The sequence below is a fragment of the Rhipicephalus microplus genome, chromosome 2 (genome assembly GCF_043290135.1).
Source record: "Rhipicephalus microplus isolate Deutch F79 chromosome 2, USDA_Rmic, whole genome shotgun sequence".
Classification (NCBI taxonomy): domain Eukaryota; kingdom Metazoa; phylum Arthropoda; class Arachnida; order Ixodida; family Ixodidae; genus Rhipicephalus; species Rhipicephalus microplus.
Window position 1 is genome coordinate 255,420,795 of NC_134701.1, and position 19,415 is coordinate 255,440,209.

Below are 19,415 nucleotides of genomic sequence, written 5' to 3' on the forward strand. Positions count from 1 at the left end.
CATATAACTGCACAAGAGACAATCTGACTGCATCCGTTCCATGCCTCACCTTCTCTGCAGCACCCTTTGTTGTGCCGCTAGTACCCCCCCCCCTTTTTTTTACACATGTAATAACTTCCGCTGCTGACATAAGCGTTATACGTACGCGCAATTTTAAAGTATAATATTTCATGTCTCATCTGTACACAACATTTTTTTTTATTTCCTGAATGTGACAATGCCATATTCAAAGTGTCATTTCTTAAGGTGTTTCGAATTTCTGTGCATTAAGTGGTCAAATTATGTTACCCTATAAATACAGACGGTATCGCAACAATAAGTTTGTTAGACGTAGCAACTTTTTGTCTCCGTGTGACTTTTTTTGTGTGTATGTGTGTTTTCCATGTGCTATTACTTCTCATTATATGGATTACCAATATACCCAACTGCCGCAAAGTTATGCTTATTAGCTTCTCATCAACATCAACCGAACATTCAAGCTTCCCTTGGTGTTTAGAATACGCCCACGTTCTCATATCAATCTTAAAACGTTCATTATTAAGTGGAATGCTTGCATATCTGTTGCTGATAATACTGCTCACGGCAGCGTCAAGTTTCGTATAGCTGCCAGGGCTGCCTTGCTAAATCTGCTGAGCTGCATTTTATTTGCTTACTGCGTTGCGCAAAGGGCAAAAACACCGAGAACAGATCATTACGGCATAAATGAAATGAACTTTTAAAGCTTTGTGACGACGTTCATGCTCACCGACTGCATTACTGCAAGGACTATGGGCAAATCTCTGCGCACTTCTTCCGTTTTAATCCTAAAAACTGCGGACCCATAAAAGCGATAACATCACCAAGCGAACCAGCTTTCAACACTAAACCGAGGTGGTAGGCTCAGTGTTTTCCGAAATGCATCGATCTGCCAACAGGAGCCAGGGTATCTGCTCTATCCACACGCTTCTATTGATTATTGATCATTGCAACGAAACTCATCTTTTGTGCAAATGCACGTTCAATTACTCTATGTGGCAACGCTGTCACAACCTTGGCCGCACTTTTCGCTTTCGTTAGCTTCAGAGTTGAAAAAAAAAGAGTGCTGGTTATGAAATCACGCGTGTAAGGCAACATGCAAAGGTATTAGAGAAAAATTGCCATGCATCGCAACGTATTCTGACACACGCCAAAAGAAAGCATATTCATCTGTTCTTTGTGTAAAAATTGGAAGATTTCCTGTACCTTGGGAATTGATGTTATGCGAACCCTACGGAGAGAAGGTGACCATGTTGTAATTTTTTATGGAACGACACATAGTGAAATGACGGTAAATATATTTACAAATGCTGCACGAACAGAGACATGTTAAACAGCTGCAGATGTTTATATAACCAGTCGTTGCGACTTCCGCAACAGTTTCAGTGGGAAAATAAGTTTTAGGAACGTTAGAAGTGATCACCTGATGTAAAGTGCTGCTGCTCGCGAAGATGGTAGCCCTGGAAACTGCTGCATAAATAAACTACAGTGAATTACGCCTAACTACAATTAACAGTAACCAGACGTGACGGCTGTATCACATGAGTACATACGTAATGTTTATAAAACTGGATAGCCAGTCATGCAACAAAAATTGGCGTTCCACATACACTAAGGTCTATTTCAAACGTAGTTTCGAGCCCTGGCGTAGCTGTGTGGTCGAATACCTCATTGTTACGCAAAATGCTGGGGTTTGATTTTTCTGGGACCCTGACATTTATTTTCGGCATTTGTCGGGTAAACTCTGACGATGTCGGTAGCGTTTTCTCTACAAATGCCGATGCCGATGAATAGATACTAAGTGTCAGTCACCTGTGGCAGCATCAGGCAGCATCTTCTTGCACGAAAACAGAAAACAATAAACAATCTGCCCCGTTAATAATTTCTACCATTTCACCAGGATGCGAAGCTTCATCTTACAAATATTGATATTTTGAAATGTATAGTCATATCAGCATTAACCACTAAAATGTGATGCTTTGATACCTAGTTTCCATGCGAAAGAAAAAAATTTCCTTTTAAAAAATGAAACGCATGTGCCGGTATCCTTTTGTATTTACTTACCCTAACAGCAACTGAACCGTAACGTAAAACACACACTCCCGTTTCTTACACTATAACTTACCAAAGAACGCCTGGATTAAACTTCTAATTTATCAAAACAGTTTGTGATTTGCACTTTCGCTAACCTTTTCCCAGAGTTATGCGCGGCAAAATATCTTTAAGAAATCAATACTGCCTTATTATATTACGGCCTATACATATATTCACTTAGTAGTAAATGTACGCTTACAGTCGCGACATCGCACGCCGGAACTGACGTTTCGTATGCCGGGCAACACAGGAAGAAAACGCGAATTCTTTCCACCCCTCATCTTTCTAAGTGCCATCGCTATCATACTCTCAGCTTTCGGAACACTTTAGAGACCGTGCCACCACGTTCCGAAGACAATACCGGCGCTATCTATAGATGCCATCAACCTCGCCGACAGAGTCTCTGAGTTGGCCTCAAAGGCTAATTTTATGAATAAAGGTGAAGCATTTGCACATTCTGATAAAACAGTGGCAAAGCTTGATGAATACCTGCCCTCGGTTATGAAGTCTTCCTCAGTTTTCCAGTGGCGTCACCAAACTCAACGTTACAGTAAGAAGAGAAAACATAACCTTAGCTGTAGAACGCGCATGCCGATCTAACAGATGCCAGAGGCGCCTGATGCACCTCAGTGTACTCACTTTGTACACTCCGGAGCCAGCAGCCGCGGCTGCCGAGAGCACCACGCCGCCGAGCGTTATGGTTCTCGTGACTCCGTCCATGTACGCCAGCAGCGCGATGCCCGTGTTGCACAGGATCACCGCCACAATCTGGTAAGCAAACAAAAGTGCATTTAAAACGCTTGCTGTGTTTACGAAATGTCACAATTTCTTGCTCGGAGAGCCAGAGTTGAAGAAGTCTACATGGGCCGGCGAACTCTTTGTCGCCACTAATAATGTTCACATATCTATACAGAGGCATAAACTTCTGATCTGATGCCTCTTCTATCTGACACGTGGGGTATTGTAAGAGCACCCAGTCACCTAATAGCTAAGAGCACCCAGTCACCTAATAGTTTATGTTATCAGAATTCTGTAACAGAATAATGGTATCCACCTAAATCAAATATGCGCTCTATGAAAACACGACGAAATGTGCCTAAATACTGTGAAAAAGCAGCGGTGGAATTTTCAGTAATTTAAATTTTCTTTGGCTTGTGGTTTGTACTATGTATTCATCTATTTGTTTCTAAATTTGCTTTACATAAAGCACCTTCCTCTTGAGCCAAATCATTGGTTTGCAGTATTTCGAAATGAAAAAAAAAATATTCGGCAGATCCCACAGACCTTGAGAATGGACGTTATGCGAAGCATGCGGTGGGAAGTGGGCCGTGTAGTAATTTCTTGTTGAGCCACACGTCATGAAATGACGCTGAATATCCTGAATATCTGTATCAATGAATATCTGTATATGAATATCTGAAATGAATACCTGTATATCTGTATAAATGAATATCTGTATAAACACCGATACAGTGGGTACACCAACAAATCTACCTGGGCGTAATCATCGATGATCGCCTTTCTTGGCGCACCTCTGTTAAATCTGGGAGGTGAAAATAGCTGTTTCTGTTCAAGTATGTATCTGCTTTGACAGCTAGGGGTGACGGAATCGATCAGAAGACGGCGCTACAGGTTTACCAATCAGCTGTACTCTCTTGCGTGATGTATGCCTTGCCAGTCTTGAATGTACCGCCGGCTTTAATGTCTCAGCTGGAACAGCATCATCGTGTTGCCCTCTGAGTACTGTTTGGCTTACCTTGTGAAGCACAATCCATCTCACTACTGACTGAAGCACACCAGTTGCTGCTAAGGCTGCAAGCTGACCAGAGAGCGCTACACCATTTTGAGCGTATGAACCGAGCCCCAGATGGCAAGACACTCGTCAACAGGCTGTTCCAGCGCCCACTTTCTCGGATGGGTAAAATGGCAGCTTTGTTCAATGACATTGCTGGCAATTCCGGCGAAACACCGACAGAGCACAGAGCATGTGCCTTTTTACCCATCTGTCAATTCCAGAAATACACAAAAAGTGTGACCAACGTGTTTCGGAACTATACCAATTAGCCCATTCACACTTATTTGAAAACTTCGAAGACTATGCAAAAGTATTTACGGACGCTTCTGTACGCAGCGATGGCCTGAGCACTTCTGCAGCTTTCTTCTGCCCTTCAACCGATATCAGGCGTTTTAAAATACCGGCCCCCTCTTTGCGGTGACGGCCGACAACTGATGTCGCCCTAATTACGTACAAGGGTTACCAGCATCGAAAGTTGTCATCCTCACCAACTCTCATGGTGCCGTTAGCAGACTCACCAGCAAGGAGACTATTCTAAACAACGTCATGGAATCCGTCAATAAAATTCTGTCACGTGGGGTATGCCTAGCTGCAAAGTGTGTACCTTCGCACATGGGCTTGGATCGTCTTGCTTCGTCCTGCAATCATGATGATTGTGACTGTCCGGGAATTCCATGTACGATGGACAATGCTCGCCTGCTTATACGCCGACACCTCCTAAAGTAGCACTCAGACCAGCGTGGGGCGAACGCACCGTTCCCTCCCCGTGTTCGTGGCCCTGGCTTGCCTCGCCGTTCCAGGGCACTGTTGTACAAACTAAGGATAGGCGCTGTGCTGGTGCGTGAAAGATTACGTCGTCGAGGGCGTGTGGAAAGTCCATTGTGCGCAGGTTGTGGCTCCTACGAAACACTTGAGCATCTTGTAGTTCACTGTCCCACGTTTGCTACGCAGCAGCCTTTGCTAATTAAGGATTGTAAATTCCTAGGACTTAAGTGCATGACCCTAGACGACTATCTCTTTCCGAGAGGTTGTGCTTCTCGACGCGACCAGGCCCACCGAGCTCTCCTTACATTTATGAACCAGCGGACCTGGCCACTCGTTTATAGAAGTTTTATTATTATTTTTAATTTTTATTTTACTATACTTGTACAAGTCTTTGTCGTTTTCTTTGTTACTTCCCTCTCTTTTTTCTCCTTTCTCCCAACTTATGTTTGTTTCCTCTGTTTCTTCCCTCCTCCCGAAAGATTGAGCAGGCGTTGTGCCCCTCCAGGTGGCAGTTGCCAGCTTGCTCTCTCCTTCTTTCCTCCGTGTCCTTATGTATGTGTATGCAAACCAAATAAATGAATAAAGAGATAGATACTGTCAGCCACCTGTGGCACATGCCCGCCCACAGGTAGGCGCCATTGTCCAGCGGGAAGTGTTTGACAATGTACGCGACGAGATTGTGACATTATTCACGTCTTACCAGCTCGTCATATTCGTCAAACCATCTTACCCTCCCATTCTAAGTTTTATTTACGCCAAGTTAAGGGGGTGATCTAGAGAACACCTAGAAGAAAGCGGATATATATACAAGTAGATAGCCGCCAAAAGTGCTTGCAGTACACAAATGAATGCTACACATTTAAATAAATAAACATTTCATTGAATTATGGCAAATATCAGAAAAAATGGAGTGAGAATGAAGTAATTAAAGAAAAAACTTGCAGCTGGTGAGGACCTAACCCATAACCTCCCCATTATAATTACGGGGCACTGTTAGGACATTGTTACTGAGCTGGATTTATCCTGTCCACTTTTTTAGAGAAACGTTTACGTCTTAATGAAACCATCACGTTGAAAGAATGGCCAAAAGTTGTGCGGGGGAGGTCCCATATACGTAAACACACACAAAAAATCTGGGATGAGGAACAGCCAACGACGTAGCATAATTGGCAGCGCACCGTCCATGTAGTGTGGAGATTGAGGTTTCGCTTTACGCTGACGGCAAGTTGTTCTTTGTTCATCGTCATTTCCCAATAATTCATATTTACTAAACTTCACTTAAAAGTCATAAATAACATGCTATGCGTATTCTTGGCTTCACCATTTGTTAGCTTCGTGAGGAATCGATGTTTATAAAAGTATTACGACGAGAAACTTGACATTTCATTTAAAGTAGCTTTAAATCGGCGTGGTTGCTTCGGGGGCAAGTTGTTTTTGTTAATTTATTTCTTCATCGCTTTAACTAAACGTGATTCATAAGTTCCCTGCAGCTTATCTGGCTTTGAGTCCTGTCAGCTTACTGTGATTGCAGGGACAGCACCGAGCGAAGTGAGTTATGTCTCACCCTGATACCGACGAACTGCTCGTGAAGGATGACCCAGGAGAGGAGGTACACGAAGGACACGTTTGAGGCATACAGTGCCAGCACGTCCGTAGTGTCTAGGATGCGTAGCGAGTGAACCAGTGCGTAGTTGGTCACCACCCAGAGGAGGCAGAAGAGACCGCACCGGGAGAAGAATTGGGAGAAGGTGAACTGCTTCTCCTGCAGCTGTGCAAGGGTCTCGCTGCAGCAAAGAAAAAGGGTGTAAAACAACCGAGGCACACACATGTGTTATGAATTATCGTAACATTTTTATATGCAAGAAGGTAGATAGCATTTTTTAAATGTGAAGCAGCTTAAGGTCGAGCTCAATCCGGTGTGCGGTGTGAGCACTCTTGCTGCGCATGCTCGCCCGCTGCCCTTCTCCCTTTCCACTTCTATTCTCCCCCCCCTCCCTCGCCTTGCAACGCCGACGCACACAGCGTGTGCTAGCGAGCTGTTTGATTGAAAAACCGACCGCTTGCGCTACCCAATCATTCACTGGCCACGCCGTATATATAGGCACTAGATCTGGACCTCTAAGGTATACAGTGCCGGTGGGAGATTTCTCCTGTTCGTTGTTCAACAGTAAAAAGTAGCAGCATGCGCGTTAACTAAAAGTGGACTGCGAGTGTCCGTGACAATCGGAGTCATCTGTCTCTCACTGCCGGGTAGCAGCGATTGGGATGTTCCAGTAGAAAACACCAGTCTATCACAGCGTGCTTTGCACCTCCCCAGGTTTCTTTCCTGCGCAACGCCAGCGTCAACGTCGCCTCCAGTGTAACCGTGTGTAGATTCGAAGCAGTACAAGCGTTAGCGCCTACTGCTTCGGATCTACACATGGTTACTTTTATCAGAATATTGTGTAATTCTTTTTCATTATTACCCGGGAAATGTTAACACGGCTTATTGCCTGGCTGGCTATTCCAGGTGCCGAGTGTTGATTTTGGTACACACAATGATCACATATAAACACATATAACACGTACAGTAACGAAACAAAGAAAAGAGCTATTCATAAAGTTTTGTTAAGGTGTGCAGTCTTCTAAAACAGCAACATCGCTTTTGTATTGCACGTCAGACCAAATTTGCTTTGCCACGATTTGTGCAAAAGCCGAAGCTCCCTCCAGCAAGTATCTTTTATTTGTGTTGATACGTGATGCTAAATTATCATCGCTTATGATCATCAAGCCATGCTTCAAATGAGATGCTGTCTTAAGTATCTGTCACTAGTGAACTTTATAGATATATTGTGTAGAACCATTACGAGCAGTTAGGATTGCGCGTTGTCATGAGCAAAAAAAAAACATGTACGGCTGATTACATGGATCTACAATTTACAGATGTTGATTTCGATGCTCATTAGTATTTTTATGTCAAAAGAAATATACACTAGGTGAGTCAAACAATGACAACAAAACAAAGAAGTTTAACGTGGACACGTGAAAGGAAACTACACGTACTGCTCGAAATCGATCACAGGTCATCACTATCGCCTTTGACAATCGCATCACTAACGTCTCTTTTCCCGTGCTTAGTATTTATACTGATGGCACTTAAGCAGCCTAAATGTTGCCTCAAAAATGTGCACCAACTAGCACAACAACAAGTTTTTCTATTTTGATTTGGTATATACTCCGTCTAGGTACGTGTCCGAGACCCTTTATTTAGAAGAACTTGTCCTTTCAGGATTCAAGAAAACTGGATGGCATGGCTTAAATTTTTAAGATAGATCAGTAAAGCAGAGTGCCGGGCCAGAGGGCATGTGCACTTTTTGGTAACCGGTATAGAACTAGTGGAAGAGTGGTTCACAACCCATGACCTGTCACTGCATAGGTGGCCTAATTGATGTGTACTTGATGTGTAATTGAAGTGTACGTGGCCACACTTAGCTTCACTATTCAGTATCTTTTAAAAGCTGACACTACGAGGTGGCCCCATGCAGTATCAAAATAAGACAGAGCCCTACCTAAAAGAACGAGAGAGCTTTCCAACGACAAGCTCTGTTAGCAAACCACGCTACAAACCAAGAACAGCCTCAAAACAGATGACCTTACATGAGCACATTCTTGGCACTTGTTTTCTCTGTCCGGGAACAGAGTCGCCCCATTAGAAAGATGGGAAAGAAGAACGTGTTGAAGCTTGCACAGACCCAAGTGGTGAAGAAAGGTGCATCGAATGTGACCTGCGAGCAATTCAATAAACATGGTTGAGCTCCGTTGTTGTGAATTTGTCCGAACGTAATGCATCAAGCTGTCCCAGCGGGCCCCACCAACTTCTCAAGGCCTTCCACAACATTGTTCTGTCTGCATTTTCCGTTGAGTGGTATCTGTGAACTCATACGGCTATCACAGTGTAGCGGCTGAACGACCACAGTGGCGCAGTGCAAATGTGAAGATGCCACCGATTAGCCGCTGTTACAAGCCTTGTTAACAACGTCGTACTCTCAAATGCTCTCATACTATAAACTGGACTGTTGGCTTATTACGCAAACGAACGTCCGGTAGCATTACATCACATCTACTAAGGCCAGAAATCTTGACAAAAGCAACAGCAATTAGTTACATGATGTTACCTGATTTTCGTGATTTGAATAGAATATACGTGATCTCACCTAACGTTTAGTCACGTAACAGACGCGTGCGTCATCATAATGTATTTCCCGCCGGACGAATCGGCACACGTCTTGTGGGAGAAAAGCGAAAGTTGATCAGGACGAAACGAGTGCGAAGCAATTCATTATAATGATCACTTCTGTTCGCACCACCTGGTAAAACAAGTGCTGAAAACTCCATTCTAAGCTAAGCTAAGAGCTTGCCTGTTGAAAAAAAAGCAAGCCTGGCCATTCAGAGTTTAGTAGAATAGTAAAGCAAGGGGTGAGGAAAAAAAAGGGCTGCGGCGCGAAATCCTGGTCAAGGCCCGAATAGCTAGGTACCCACGAGCTCTGTTGTGAGTAAGCCTTGCGCAACTTAGTGCAAACTGGGCACTTTTCTTTTTCAGTTGTGTATCAGTATTCCAATATTATTTAGTGCACAAAATCAGTTATAGATACGCGTAAACAGGTAACTAGCTACATCGAGCAGAAATTGATTATCTATTTTCAGCCTTTTCATCGAGCCCCAACCCGGGTAAAAATAAATGGGGATCGAGGTAGACTCATCCAGTCATCATACTGTCGTATACCTCGGTTACATTGAGTCGGCCCTCCCTGGTGAGCCTCTGGTTAGCCGGACTGTTGCTCTCAGCGAACGTGGCCTTGAGCATGTGCGCCGCCCCGACCCACGAGGCGGCGATGAGTAGCGTCATCACCAGACCCAGAGACACCTTGCGGCTGTTCTCGTTGCAACAGCGCCGGTCCGTCTTCGTTCCCGGCGGCACTCCATCCGCCGGGCCATCACCTGCGCACCATTCATACTTTATTGCTACTCCCTGCATTTCCTCTCGATGGGTCTTTCTCTACTACAATGTTTTTTGTTTGTTTGTTGTTGTTGAGAGCGCATATACAGCGGACCAAGAGAAAAATAGTGCAACGAATAGACTGGGCATTATCATCGAAAGAGACACGACACCTGCGTAGTGCTTTCAAAAATTACACCATGCAAACATGGAACATTCAATTTAAATATGTGGCTAGAAAAGATATAAGAAACAGGCAAATTCCTTGCGCAAAAATACATCATTTATAAAGCTATAGCGCACCACGACAAGGACACAAAAATAGAGACGCACACAGACACAGCGCCAGCTTGCAACTATTGTTTTATTTGCGATCACACATGCTAGTTATACAGTAACAGTGGACCGATAAAACCTGGAACATATCATGCTAAGATTTTTAACATATCATGTTAAGACTTTGGACAAATACAAAAAGCTCTAATTATTTATTAGCGCACCATATTTTGAATAAATGGTTGGTCACATTGGTAAGAGAAAGAGGGGACGACGGAGGTGTAAAAACGGGGAGGTTAGGCAGTCCTTAGCCAGCCTGGTTGTCCTGTATTTGGATATTATCCTAAAGCCAACAAAAACACGGCGAAAAGAGACATCACCGACAAGACAAAAAAACAAAAACGAAGAACAATCTAAATTATATGAATGCGGTGTAACGCAAAACAAACAGCCTGTAAAGCGTGACTCTAAATGCAATTACTCGTAAAAACTGCGACAAAGCGTCGTACGTTTTTTGTGCTGAAGGCGGCCTCGAGTAGTGTCCCTATATTTTTTCTCCACGTGGGGTGATCTTTAATATTGTCGAAAACCGTCCAAAGTTCTTTTTCGGTGCGCTTAAAGCGTGACAGTCAGTAAGATTGGAGATCATTCCTTCGCAAACACGATTGCCACATGAGGTGTGTTCACACCATAGAGAATGCCTGAGATTAATTTTGAACGCCTTGGACTTTGACACCTGGGACAACGCAGAAGTCTTCCATTACAGCGTTGAGCACACGTCATTCTCGAGTGGGCACTTTATTACATTATACGGGTGTTTTAAAGATCCTGTGTTTGTGGCAATAGCCAGACGTTCTAAAGAAACTCCATTTTCAAACACTCAGTACTCGCGAGAAATCGGGTCACGAATGTGGCTTCTCCGCAATAAGGCACAATAGGTGGAAAAGCCTGCTTCAGTCACTTTCTTTTTTTTTTTTTGTCGATATTAAGTTAGGCAGAACGCATTAGCGAGACACGAGTTTAACATGGTCATGACGACGCTAAGCTTTGAAATTGTGGAGGGAAGAAACAAAGTAGGAAGCAGCGTAATGACACGCTTTTTGAAGCCAGTAGCGCCGCCGTCTTGGTGACCCTTCACCTTTACCGCTTCCCATCAATTAGCCGGAACACATGGGCGCCAGTCAAACTTTCACTGCGATGACCCGCTACACATCCGACGCTCCTGAGAACTAAACTCATAAGGCTTCTGTGAGCCTTCCGCAGCCTGCACTTTTGCGTGGCTTGTTAAAGAATGTGAATACTGCTCTTGCAATGCGTGCATGACAAGAACTGCCGTAACCAAGAAGTGGCGAAGGTGTTCGACCCCTCCAAGATGCTCCAAATTTGCCTGTGTGAAAATACACGCACACGTACAAATTCACGGACAAACACGCCTAAACTGTGGTTTATCCCCTGCCCCGCAAAAGATTTCTGGCTAGGCCACTGTTGAGATGATACATGCACTACTCACTCACACTCACTCTGTTCGCTTATAGAATCCAAACACAATTGTCAAGGTTACTCACTCCCCTGAAAACAGTCTGTGTCGTAATTTGACATGCTGTGAGGAATGGCTGGGGAAACAAATATGTCCTAATCTTGTTTTCGGAAACCGTGAGAAAAGAGAGCATCGCAGGCCTGTTTACTACGAAGACATGCACGCTTGGGTCAGTATTCTAGTAGTCCTTTTCGACAAGATGATGTCCTTTGAGCTACACTTTTTTCAGCCCTGTTGCCCAGCACATGGTAGCCAGCCGGTCTGAGAACTGGCTACCACCCTGTCTTTCCTTTCTTTCTCCTCCTCCTCTCTCCATGACTGTAATGAACGCTAGGTTAGCCTAAAACTTTCCTGTCTGAAGGAAAGAAGTGTCCTATCAATCTAAAATGCAGATCTCAGAATTGCGTTGGAGAAAATATGAGACACTGGCATTGCCTTTATGATGAAGGTGGGACAAAATCATGACACAAATGTACACCTGTAGGTGTAAAACTAATAGCGTCATAGTAAAGACTACGAAATTACGGATATTATATTTAAAACAATACTGAAAGCTCTTCTCTTCTTTGTCACTGTCTCTTTTTCGTTTTTTCAAATATGGCATCATTATTACTTTAGTTTACCCTCCTTTGAGATACAGTGCCTGAAGCAAAAATAATGCGAGCTTTACCTAGATGACCTGGTTAACACTATTTTTAGTTACACGATCAGTAAATTCTTGTGCACTTCATACATGCATTTGTGTAGAAATACGATAAATTGCACAATAAGTGGAAACGCACTCTTCATGTCAAAATGTTTTACCTAACGCATTTGGCGACTAAGCATAACAGAGCCGAACTACGATATTGAACTAAGAAAAAAAGAATGGGGGAGAGCACATCAAATCATGGCTGGTAGATTGCTGATTTGATTGATTTGTGGGGTTTAACGTCCCAAAACCACCATATGATTATGAGAGACGCCGTAGTGGAGGACTCCGGAAATTTTGACCACCTGGGGTTCTTTAACGTGCACCCAAATCTGAAAGGCTGGTAGATTGCTACTATCCCTCAAGATGAAAGTACATAACAGCTGCATCTTGCTGGTACTTACCTACAAAGCAGAAACCTGGAGACTTACAAAAAGGGTCCTGCTTAAATTGAGGACGATGCTACGAGCGATGGAAAGAAAAATGATAGGTGTAAGCTTAAGAGACAAGAAGAGAGCAGAGTCGATCAGAGAGCAAACTGGGGTTAAGGATATCATAGTGTAAGTCAAGAAGAAAAAATTAGCATGGGCTGGGCGTCTAGCGCGTAGGCTGGATAACCACTGGTCATTAAGGGTAACTGACTGGATTTCCAGAGACGGCAAGCGGGTTAGGGGGAGACAGAAAGTTAAGGGGGCAGAAGATGTTAAGAGGTTTGCGGGTATGAGGTGGCAGCAGCAAGCACAGGACCGAGTTGACTGGCGGAACATGGGAGAGGCCTTTGTCCTTCAGTGGACGTAGTTATGATGATGATGATGATGATGATGACGATGCATAGTGGAGCGGTTTCTTACCATCACAAACGTTTTTTTCCCGCCGCGGTAGTCTAGTAGTAGTAGTAGTAGTAGTAGTAGTAGTAGTAGTAGTAGTAGTAGTAGTAGTAGTAGTATTTTTATTTACAGTAAGCCGGATAGAGAGCTCACTGCAGGGGCAAAGGGCTAAAGGCGAACAGCCTGACAAAGGCCCTTGTCCCTCCGCAGTCCGTGACAGTGCAAAGCTTAAACAATATATATATTCAATACATTGGTTTCAAGCAACCTGAAATTGTAAACACAAAATTCAAACATAAATAGCATAAGAAGTTTACATAACACATTTTAAGAGTTAGAGGTCACTCTCGTTATAATTCACAACTAAATATTATCAATGAAACTACTCAAAAACAGACACAAAATGCATGCGGATACAATGAATTCCGCTGTATACACTCGTATAGTTGACATAGAAGTTTATGAACAATTTAAGCATTTGCAGAGGCATGAGACTCCATTACGAAGTTTCGATAGTGTAGACCGGTGGTTATGAATAAGTTCTTTATTTGTTTCTTGAAAGTCGCACTACTATCCCTAAAGTTCAATTGATCTGCAAGGGTATTTAAAACCTGAGGTACCTGGTAAGCAATACTTTGTTTTCCATACTTGGTTCTTGTTCTAGGATCTCGTTTCTTTTGTTCTCGCAGACTGTAGTGTGGTCTTTCGGTGCAACTTTCTTCATATAGCTTAGTCTTTTGTATTAACTGAAGTAATTTAAAATGATATAATTGATCAATTCTGAGTATGGAATGTTTAATGAATAGTGGAGCAGTGCGCAAGTCTTGTAGATTCCCCCTGTAATTTTCAAAGCAGCGCAATATTTTCTTTTGTATAGTTATTAACTTATGGTAATTCCCTTGTGATGTCGTTCCCCAGACTAACATCCCATAACTTACTTTGGCTAAGGTACTTGGCTGCTGACTCGCAGGTCGCGGGTTCGATTCCAGGCTGCGGCGGCTGCATTTCCGATGGAGGCGGAAATGTTGTAGGCCCGTGTGCTCAGATTTGAGTGCACGTTAAAGAACCCCAGGTGGTCGAAATTTCTGGAGCCTTCCACTACGGCGTCTCTCATAATCATATGGCGGTTTTGGGACGTTAAACCCCACATATCAATCAATCAATCAACGTTTTTGTTTCTTGCACTGTACTGATGACAACTTATAGTAAATTGTACGAAGAACAGCTGTGCTGCTCTGTGTGTTTTCATAGAATGTAGGAGGTATTCTATAAGCACGAAAGTGCAGGTAGATTTGGCATAGGAGGCGTCACACCTAGGGAACGCTGCCGTTTTTTGTAAATTTTACGACGGTATAACAAAACTACACAAAAGTGTTTGTACTACTAAGCGGACTGCGTGATTCGGTTGAGCTTGTTGCTCAAACAATCAGACTGCTTTTCAGCGAAACGCCCATAGGGCAGTTAAAAAAAAGTCCTTGACATTCTTAACGAGTGGCGTACCATGCGCGAACAACGCGAACAATGCAAAACGTCCATGTAAACCAAAACGTCCTCGGAACGATAGTTATTCAGGCCGGGATAACCACTGGCTAAAACATGACCGTCAAACAATAAAAAAAAAGAAACCTAGATCAATTCAAGCACTCGGTCACGGCCAACCGCGTCTGCGTCCCTGGACCTAGTTTCGTATTTTAACGAGAATGTGTCCTTCTGTCGAAAGCCTCGTGTACTAGGGCACTCCTGGAAAGATGGATGCCCCGCGTATATTTTCGATGCATAAAAAGTAGCACTTGCTCAACGTCAGCGCATGCGAAAAGGAAAAAGGCGCGACGGCAAACACAACCACTAGCGAAGCAAGAAACGCTACGGGCGTTCTTCGGTTGGGCCAAGGTCAATCGATGCCGAAAAAAGCTGCACAGAAGCGTCCCTCGAATCGCCGTACTTCCAGCAGCCTGCCAGACAGACGAGCATCGGAGTCCTATATTTCGAATTGCGGGCCACTGGTCGATGCACGAGCTGAGTGGTGGGTCGGGTGTGCTTCGGCTCAAGGTCCCCCCGACGACGTCTAATATCTCGCGTGGCGTGCTTGAGTGCTACCACTTCGAGTTTATATATGGAAGCGAACGAAGGACCCCAATGTATCGAGCCCGGGAAACAAAAGCCCCCATATAGCGTTACAGCCATTCACTTATCCGTGGCCTTGCGACCCACAGGTACAATCGAATAATGACGACGCGAGCCCAGTCTTTAATTGCACGGTACTGACACCGCGTGCTGCTGTCACGCGTAAAGAACCGTATAGGCAAAGTTATCCGTATCTCAGTGATAGCTTGCATTACTGCGATGGCTATAACTGTGTCGTTGGAAAACACCCGACTGAATTTTATGAATGTGGTCACTCGTAAATGCAATTAGTGATTGGCAGAGAGTCACTGTGCTTGTCAGTGGTGAAGGAAAATACTATAACCGAGTGATCGGTCGATCAGAAGCGGTCGTTTCTGTGAACAGCCTAAGGAACTTAATTCTGGAGAGTGGATGCCACATCTGGCCGGTTCTCTCAGCATGGCGGTATAGAGTCGCACAACAGAGAACGTGCGCGTACAACGCTAAGCGACCGCGTCACGTTGTACTAACGCAATGTGTGTTACGACACGCTGCACAGAACGTGACTTGACTAATTAAAAAAACACTCAGAGGACGGGTTCTACCATGTGACCAAAAGAGGCAAGCTGCACACGTCTCCGCGAGGTTAATTTTATCTCATCGACTTAGTGAGGTGCAGTAGTGAGGTGAGTTGCTCGCACGGGAATGAGCTCGCGCTCACAAGATGTTTATACGCTAGAGTTGTTCGTAACTGCAGATAAAGAAGAGTAATCTTGGTGCCATAGGCGAAGAAAGCATGTCAAAATAGCGCCAACAAATAATGTCATCGCAGACCTAACTCTCGAATAACAGGATGCAGTCCTATCAAGAACGCAGTTTAGGACCAAGATGAATTGCCTTATCTCTGCGCAACCGCTAATTACAGTTCAAATCAAGTAAAACAACTATATAAGGTCATACAGCAGGCAACCCGTGCCTTTTTTTTAACAAAATGTTACAGAGAATGTATCCGACTTTTACGTTAATTGTAGAGCCTACAATTATTTGGCTCCGTTTGTTAATATATTGGTTTCATTAGTGCCGGTAGCCAGTAGTATGAACTGTTTCGTGAGCCCAGGCTCAGATAAATTATCTTCTATTTCTCGCTTTCTAGTGGAATTAGTTTATATTTCCTATATTTATTATTAATATGGTGCGTGAGACAGCAACAGCGCTATGTTGTCACGGGTGGAGATGGCACATTTGGCCTTTTAAAAAGCGAAATCTTGATGAATCAATTTGAAGGTTGGTGGTCAGGAAAACATCACGTATAGTGAAAGTCGAGTGAGATTATTTTCAAAGGAAGTGGAAAAAACAATAACACTATTCATATACTAAAAACAGATGCACTATACTTGATGACTAGAAAGAGAGAGCCCATAATTCACTCGAAAGTCACCGAATCTTTGTATAAGCCAATGGATATAACATAAGTCAGGAGCCATGAAGGCAGTCTTCTGTCTGTCTTAGCCATCCACAGTGATCTGCCAGTACCCTGAGCACAGTTCTATTGAATAGGAGTATCTGGCAGCGTGCAGGCGATCAAAAGCGTCGTCTGTATGCAGCACAGGACACACATTCTTCTTGGTAGTATGGTTGAGATTGCGGTAGTCGAGACAGAATATCCAGCTATCATCCTTCTCCCGACTCTACTTCAAACAAGTGCGAGAGGTCCCTCAGAAGCGAACATCTCGCAGACCAGCAATGGGCCGTTCAGCAGACCCACGAAGTGGCCGCCAGGTACTCCCTGTCGGTTCCTACATAGGAGACGCCCGCTAAGCGCTAAGTGCGTCTTGCGGGGCTAAAGTCAAGTTTTTTTTCATTTCATCATTCTTGTTAACCAGAATACTTGGAAAGGACCAGAGACTGGAACACTTTTTATTATGCCCTCATAAAGCATCTTATCTACCTCTATTTTTATAATACCACGCCCCGGAGTTGACACGATATGGCCGTTTGTGAGGGGGTACATGATCATCGTTATCAATTCGACGGGTTACCAGTTATGTCTCGCCCAAATTATTGTCACCTAAGTCAATGATGTTTTGATTCAAAACGAGGGTAGAAACTCGTTCCGAAGTGAACTCGTATGATGATAATCTGTGAAGTGGTTGGAGTAGGAACGTGACGATACTCACAATGGATCCCCATGAATGTTTCTTTTTTTTCAGTTAACTTCTCTTACAGTTATACTCGCCAGACAGCACAATGAGAGGCCCTTCAGCCACATCCAGCAGAATGTGCCCGAACGGTTAGGCTATAGTGCGCTGGATCTAGCGAAATTCTTGCACAGGGTAACTATTGTTGACACTGATTTTTTTAGCTAATGTACAAGAAACTCCGCATCACGTTGAAACAAATTAACATGATCTACTCTAACAGAATAAGGTGGTTTATATTTGTGGTATAGAAACATCGAGATTCAGGAATATGACCAACTCCGTTCTGTTGGCTGGTAGGTTGCTATCCTAAAGGTAAAAGATAAAAAATGGCAGCATATCCACGGGGTGAATGATGGAGAGTAGAGCGAAGCATTCGTCCGTCCATTCGTTATTACTTCCGTCCGTCCATGCGTCCCTCTGTCTGACCGTCCGTGCGTCCATCCGCCCGTCCGTGCGTCTGTTCATGCGTCCGCACGTCCATTCGTGCGTCCATCCCTGCGTTCGTCCATGCATTCGCCCCTGCGTCCGTCCATGCGTCCATTCGTCCGTGCAGCCATCCGTGCGTTCGTCCATGCATCTGTCTTTGTGTCTATTCGTCCATCTAGTCAACACTACAAAAACCACACCATTGCGCATCTTTTCATCATATATTCCCTATATAGAAGCACCGCCATCCAGCGGACATTCCAAGGACTAAACGAGAGGTGCCACACGCACACTTTCTTACGGCTAGCGCTTCGTGTGTACTTCCCACTTTTAACAACCTCGAGTTCATGGTATGTACTGGTTCACTGTATTCATGGCACTGCCGCCCAACGCTCGCTAAACCTTTATAAAACCCAAGAGGTTACGCCCAGCGAGTATAACGTAGCAACCTTTTCTTGTCAGATAGTGCCCAATGTACATGCCAATGGCTGCTAATGTGGAGTGAGAAACAGGAGAACTCGGCTTTTAGTTAACGCACACACTGCGAATTTTTTATTGTTCAACAACGCAAATGAGAAATCTCCCACCGGGACCACCTTGCAGGTAAAAGTGTAACACATGTTACGTACTACGACGAGGGACGAACGGGTGCCGCTTTAAGGAGCTTCGCCCCTAAAAAATTCCTAAACAGAGAGCCTGTTATATCTGAAGTTTATACAAGCAGGCTTGTCTTCTTGAAGCCTGCAATCTTGAAGAAGACAAAGTCTATTTCTCAAAACATTGCTTCCAGTTGATCACCTGTTTAAAAATTTTAATCTCTTCAGGCTTTCATTTTTTTCTGACAGCTGTGTTTTATGAATTGTGGTGAAGCCATACGGGTGGTATGGAAAGAAACGCCAACAGTGCGGAGCATGTGCTCTGACCTTCGTGGCAATAACAAGATGCTAGAATTCTCCTTGATTGTATGAACGGTGACTCTTCAGGTTTTATATTGATATCCAAGCTACGGCCGCTTGTAAGAAAATCACAAATGGCAGAGAATGTAGATGCCACACTGTTGCTGTTTCTTCCCGCTCTCTGTAGGTGGTTTGCAGAAACTGTCAGAGGATGGAACAACTGTTCTCTCTCTGTGTCGCACACGGTTACATTTAATTACTCGTATAAACACTTCTCCTACATAATGTATGCATGCATGCGCCGAGACCCCACCAGGAATCGTGTTGAACTTGCACGAACACTGCTAGTGTTCATCAACCAAACATAAACCTTGCGTTCATTTAATGACTAGCTCCCGTAAGGACTGACCAAACTGCATCTCCTTGGTTGAATACAACTACACTCACTATGGTATGTAGCTAAAAAACTACGTAGACTTGTTGGCAGAAAACAATGTCCCTCTTCGAGCAAAGCGTTCAAGCTACGTTATACATAGCCCCGCCGCAGTGGCCTGGGGGCTAAGGTACTCGCCTGCTGACCCGCAAGTCGTGGGATCGAATCCCGGCTGCGGCGGCTGCATTTCCGATGGAGGCGGAAATGCTGTAGGCCCATGTGCTCAGATTTGGGCGCACGTTAAAGAACCCCAGGTGGTCAAAATTTCCGGGGCCCTCCACTACGGCGTCTCTCATAATTTCATAATCATATGGTGGTTTTGGGACGTTAAACCCCACATATCAATCACTGAATTACGTCATACATATAATAACAGCCTGA

At 44.1% G+C, this 19,415-nt stretch overlaps 1 protein-coding gene across 3 annotated transcripts in view; it reads right to left on the reverse strand.

Moving 5' to 3' along the window:
• Window positions 1-19,415, reverse strand: part of LOC119170080 (solute carrier family 35 member F3-like) — a 159,590-nt gene that overhangs the window by 10,022 nt on the left and 130,153 nt on the right. For all 3 annotated transcript variants that reach the window (XM_075880063.1, XM_075880077.1, XM_075880070.1), the window contains 4 exons: window positions 9,432-9,646; window positions 8,306-8,433; window positions 6,234-6,453; window positions 2,749-2,877 (listed from right to left, as the gene is read on the reverse strand). In XM_075880063.1, coding sequence (XP_075736178.1) covers window positions 2,749-2,877; window positions 6,234-6,453; window positions 8,306-8,433; window positions 9,432-9,646 — 692 coding nt within the window. The remainder of the gene's footprint in view (window positions 1-2,748; window positions 2,878-6,233; window positions 6,454-8,305; window positions 8,434-9,431; window positions 9,647-19,415) is intronic.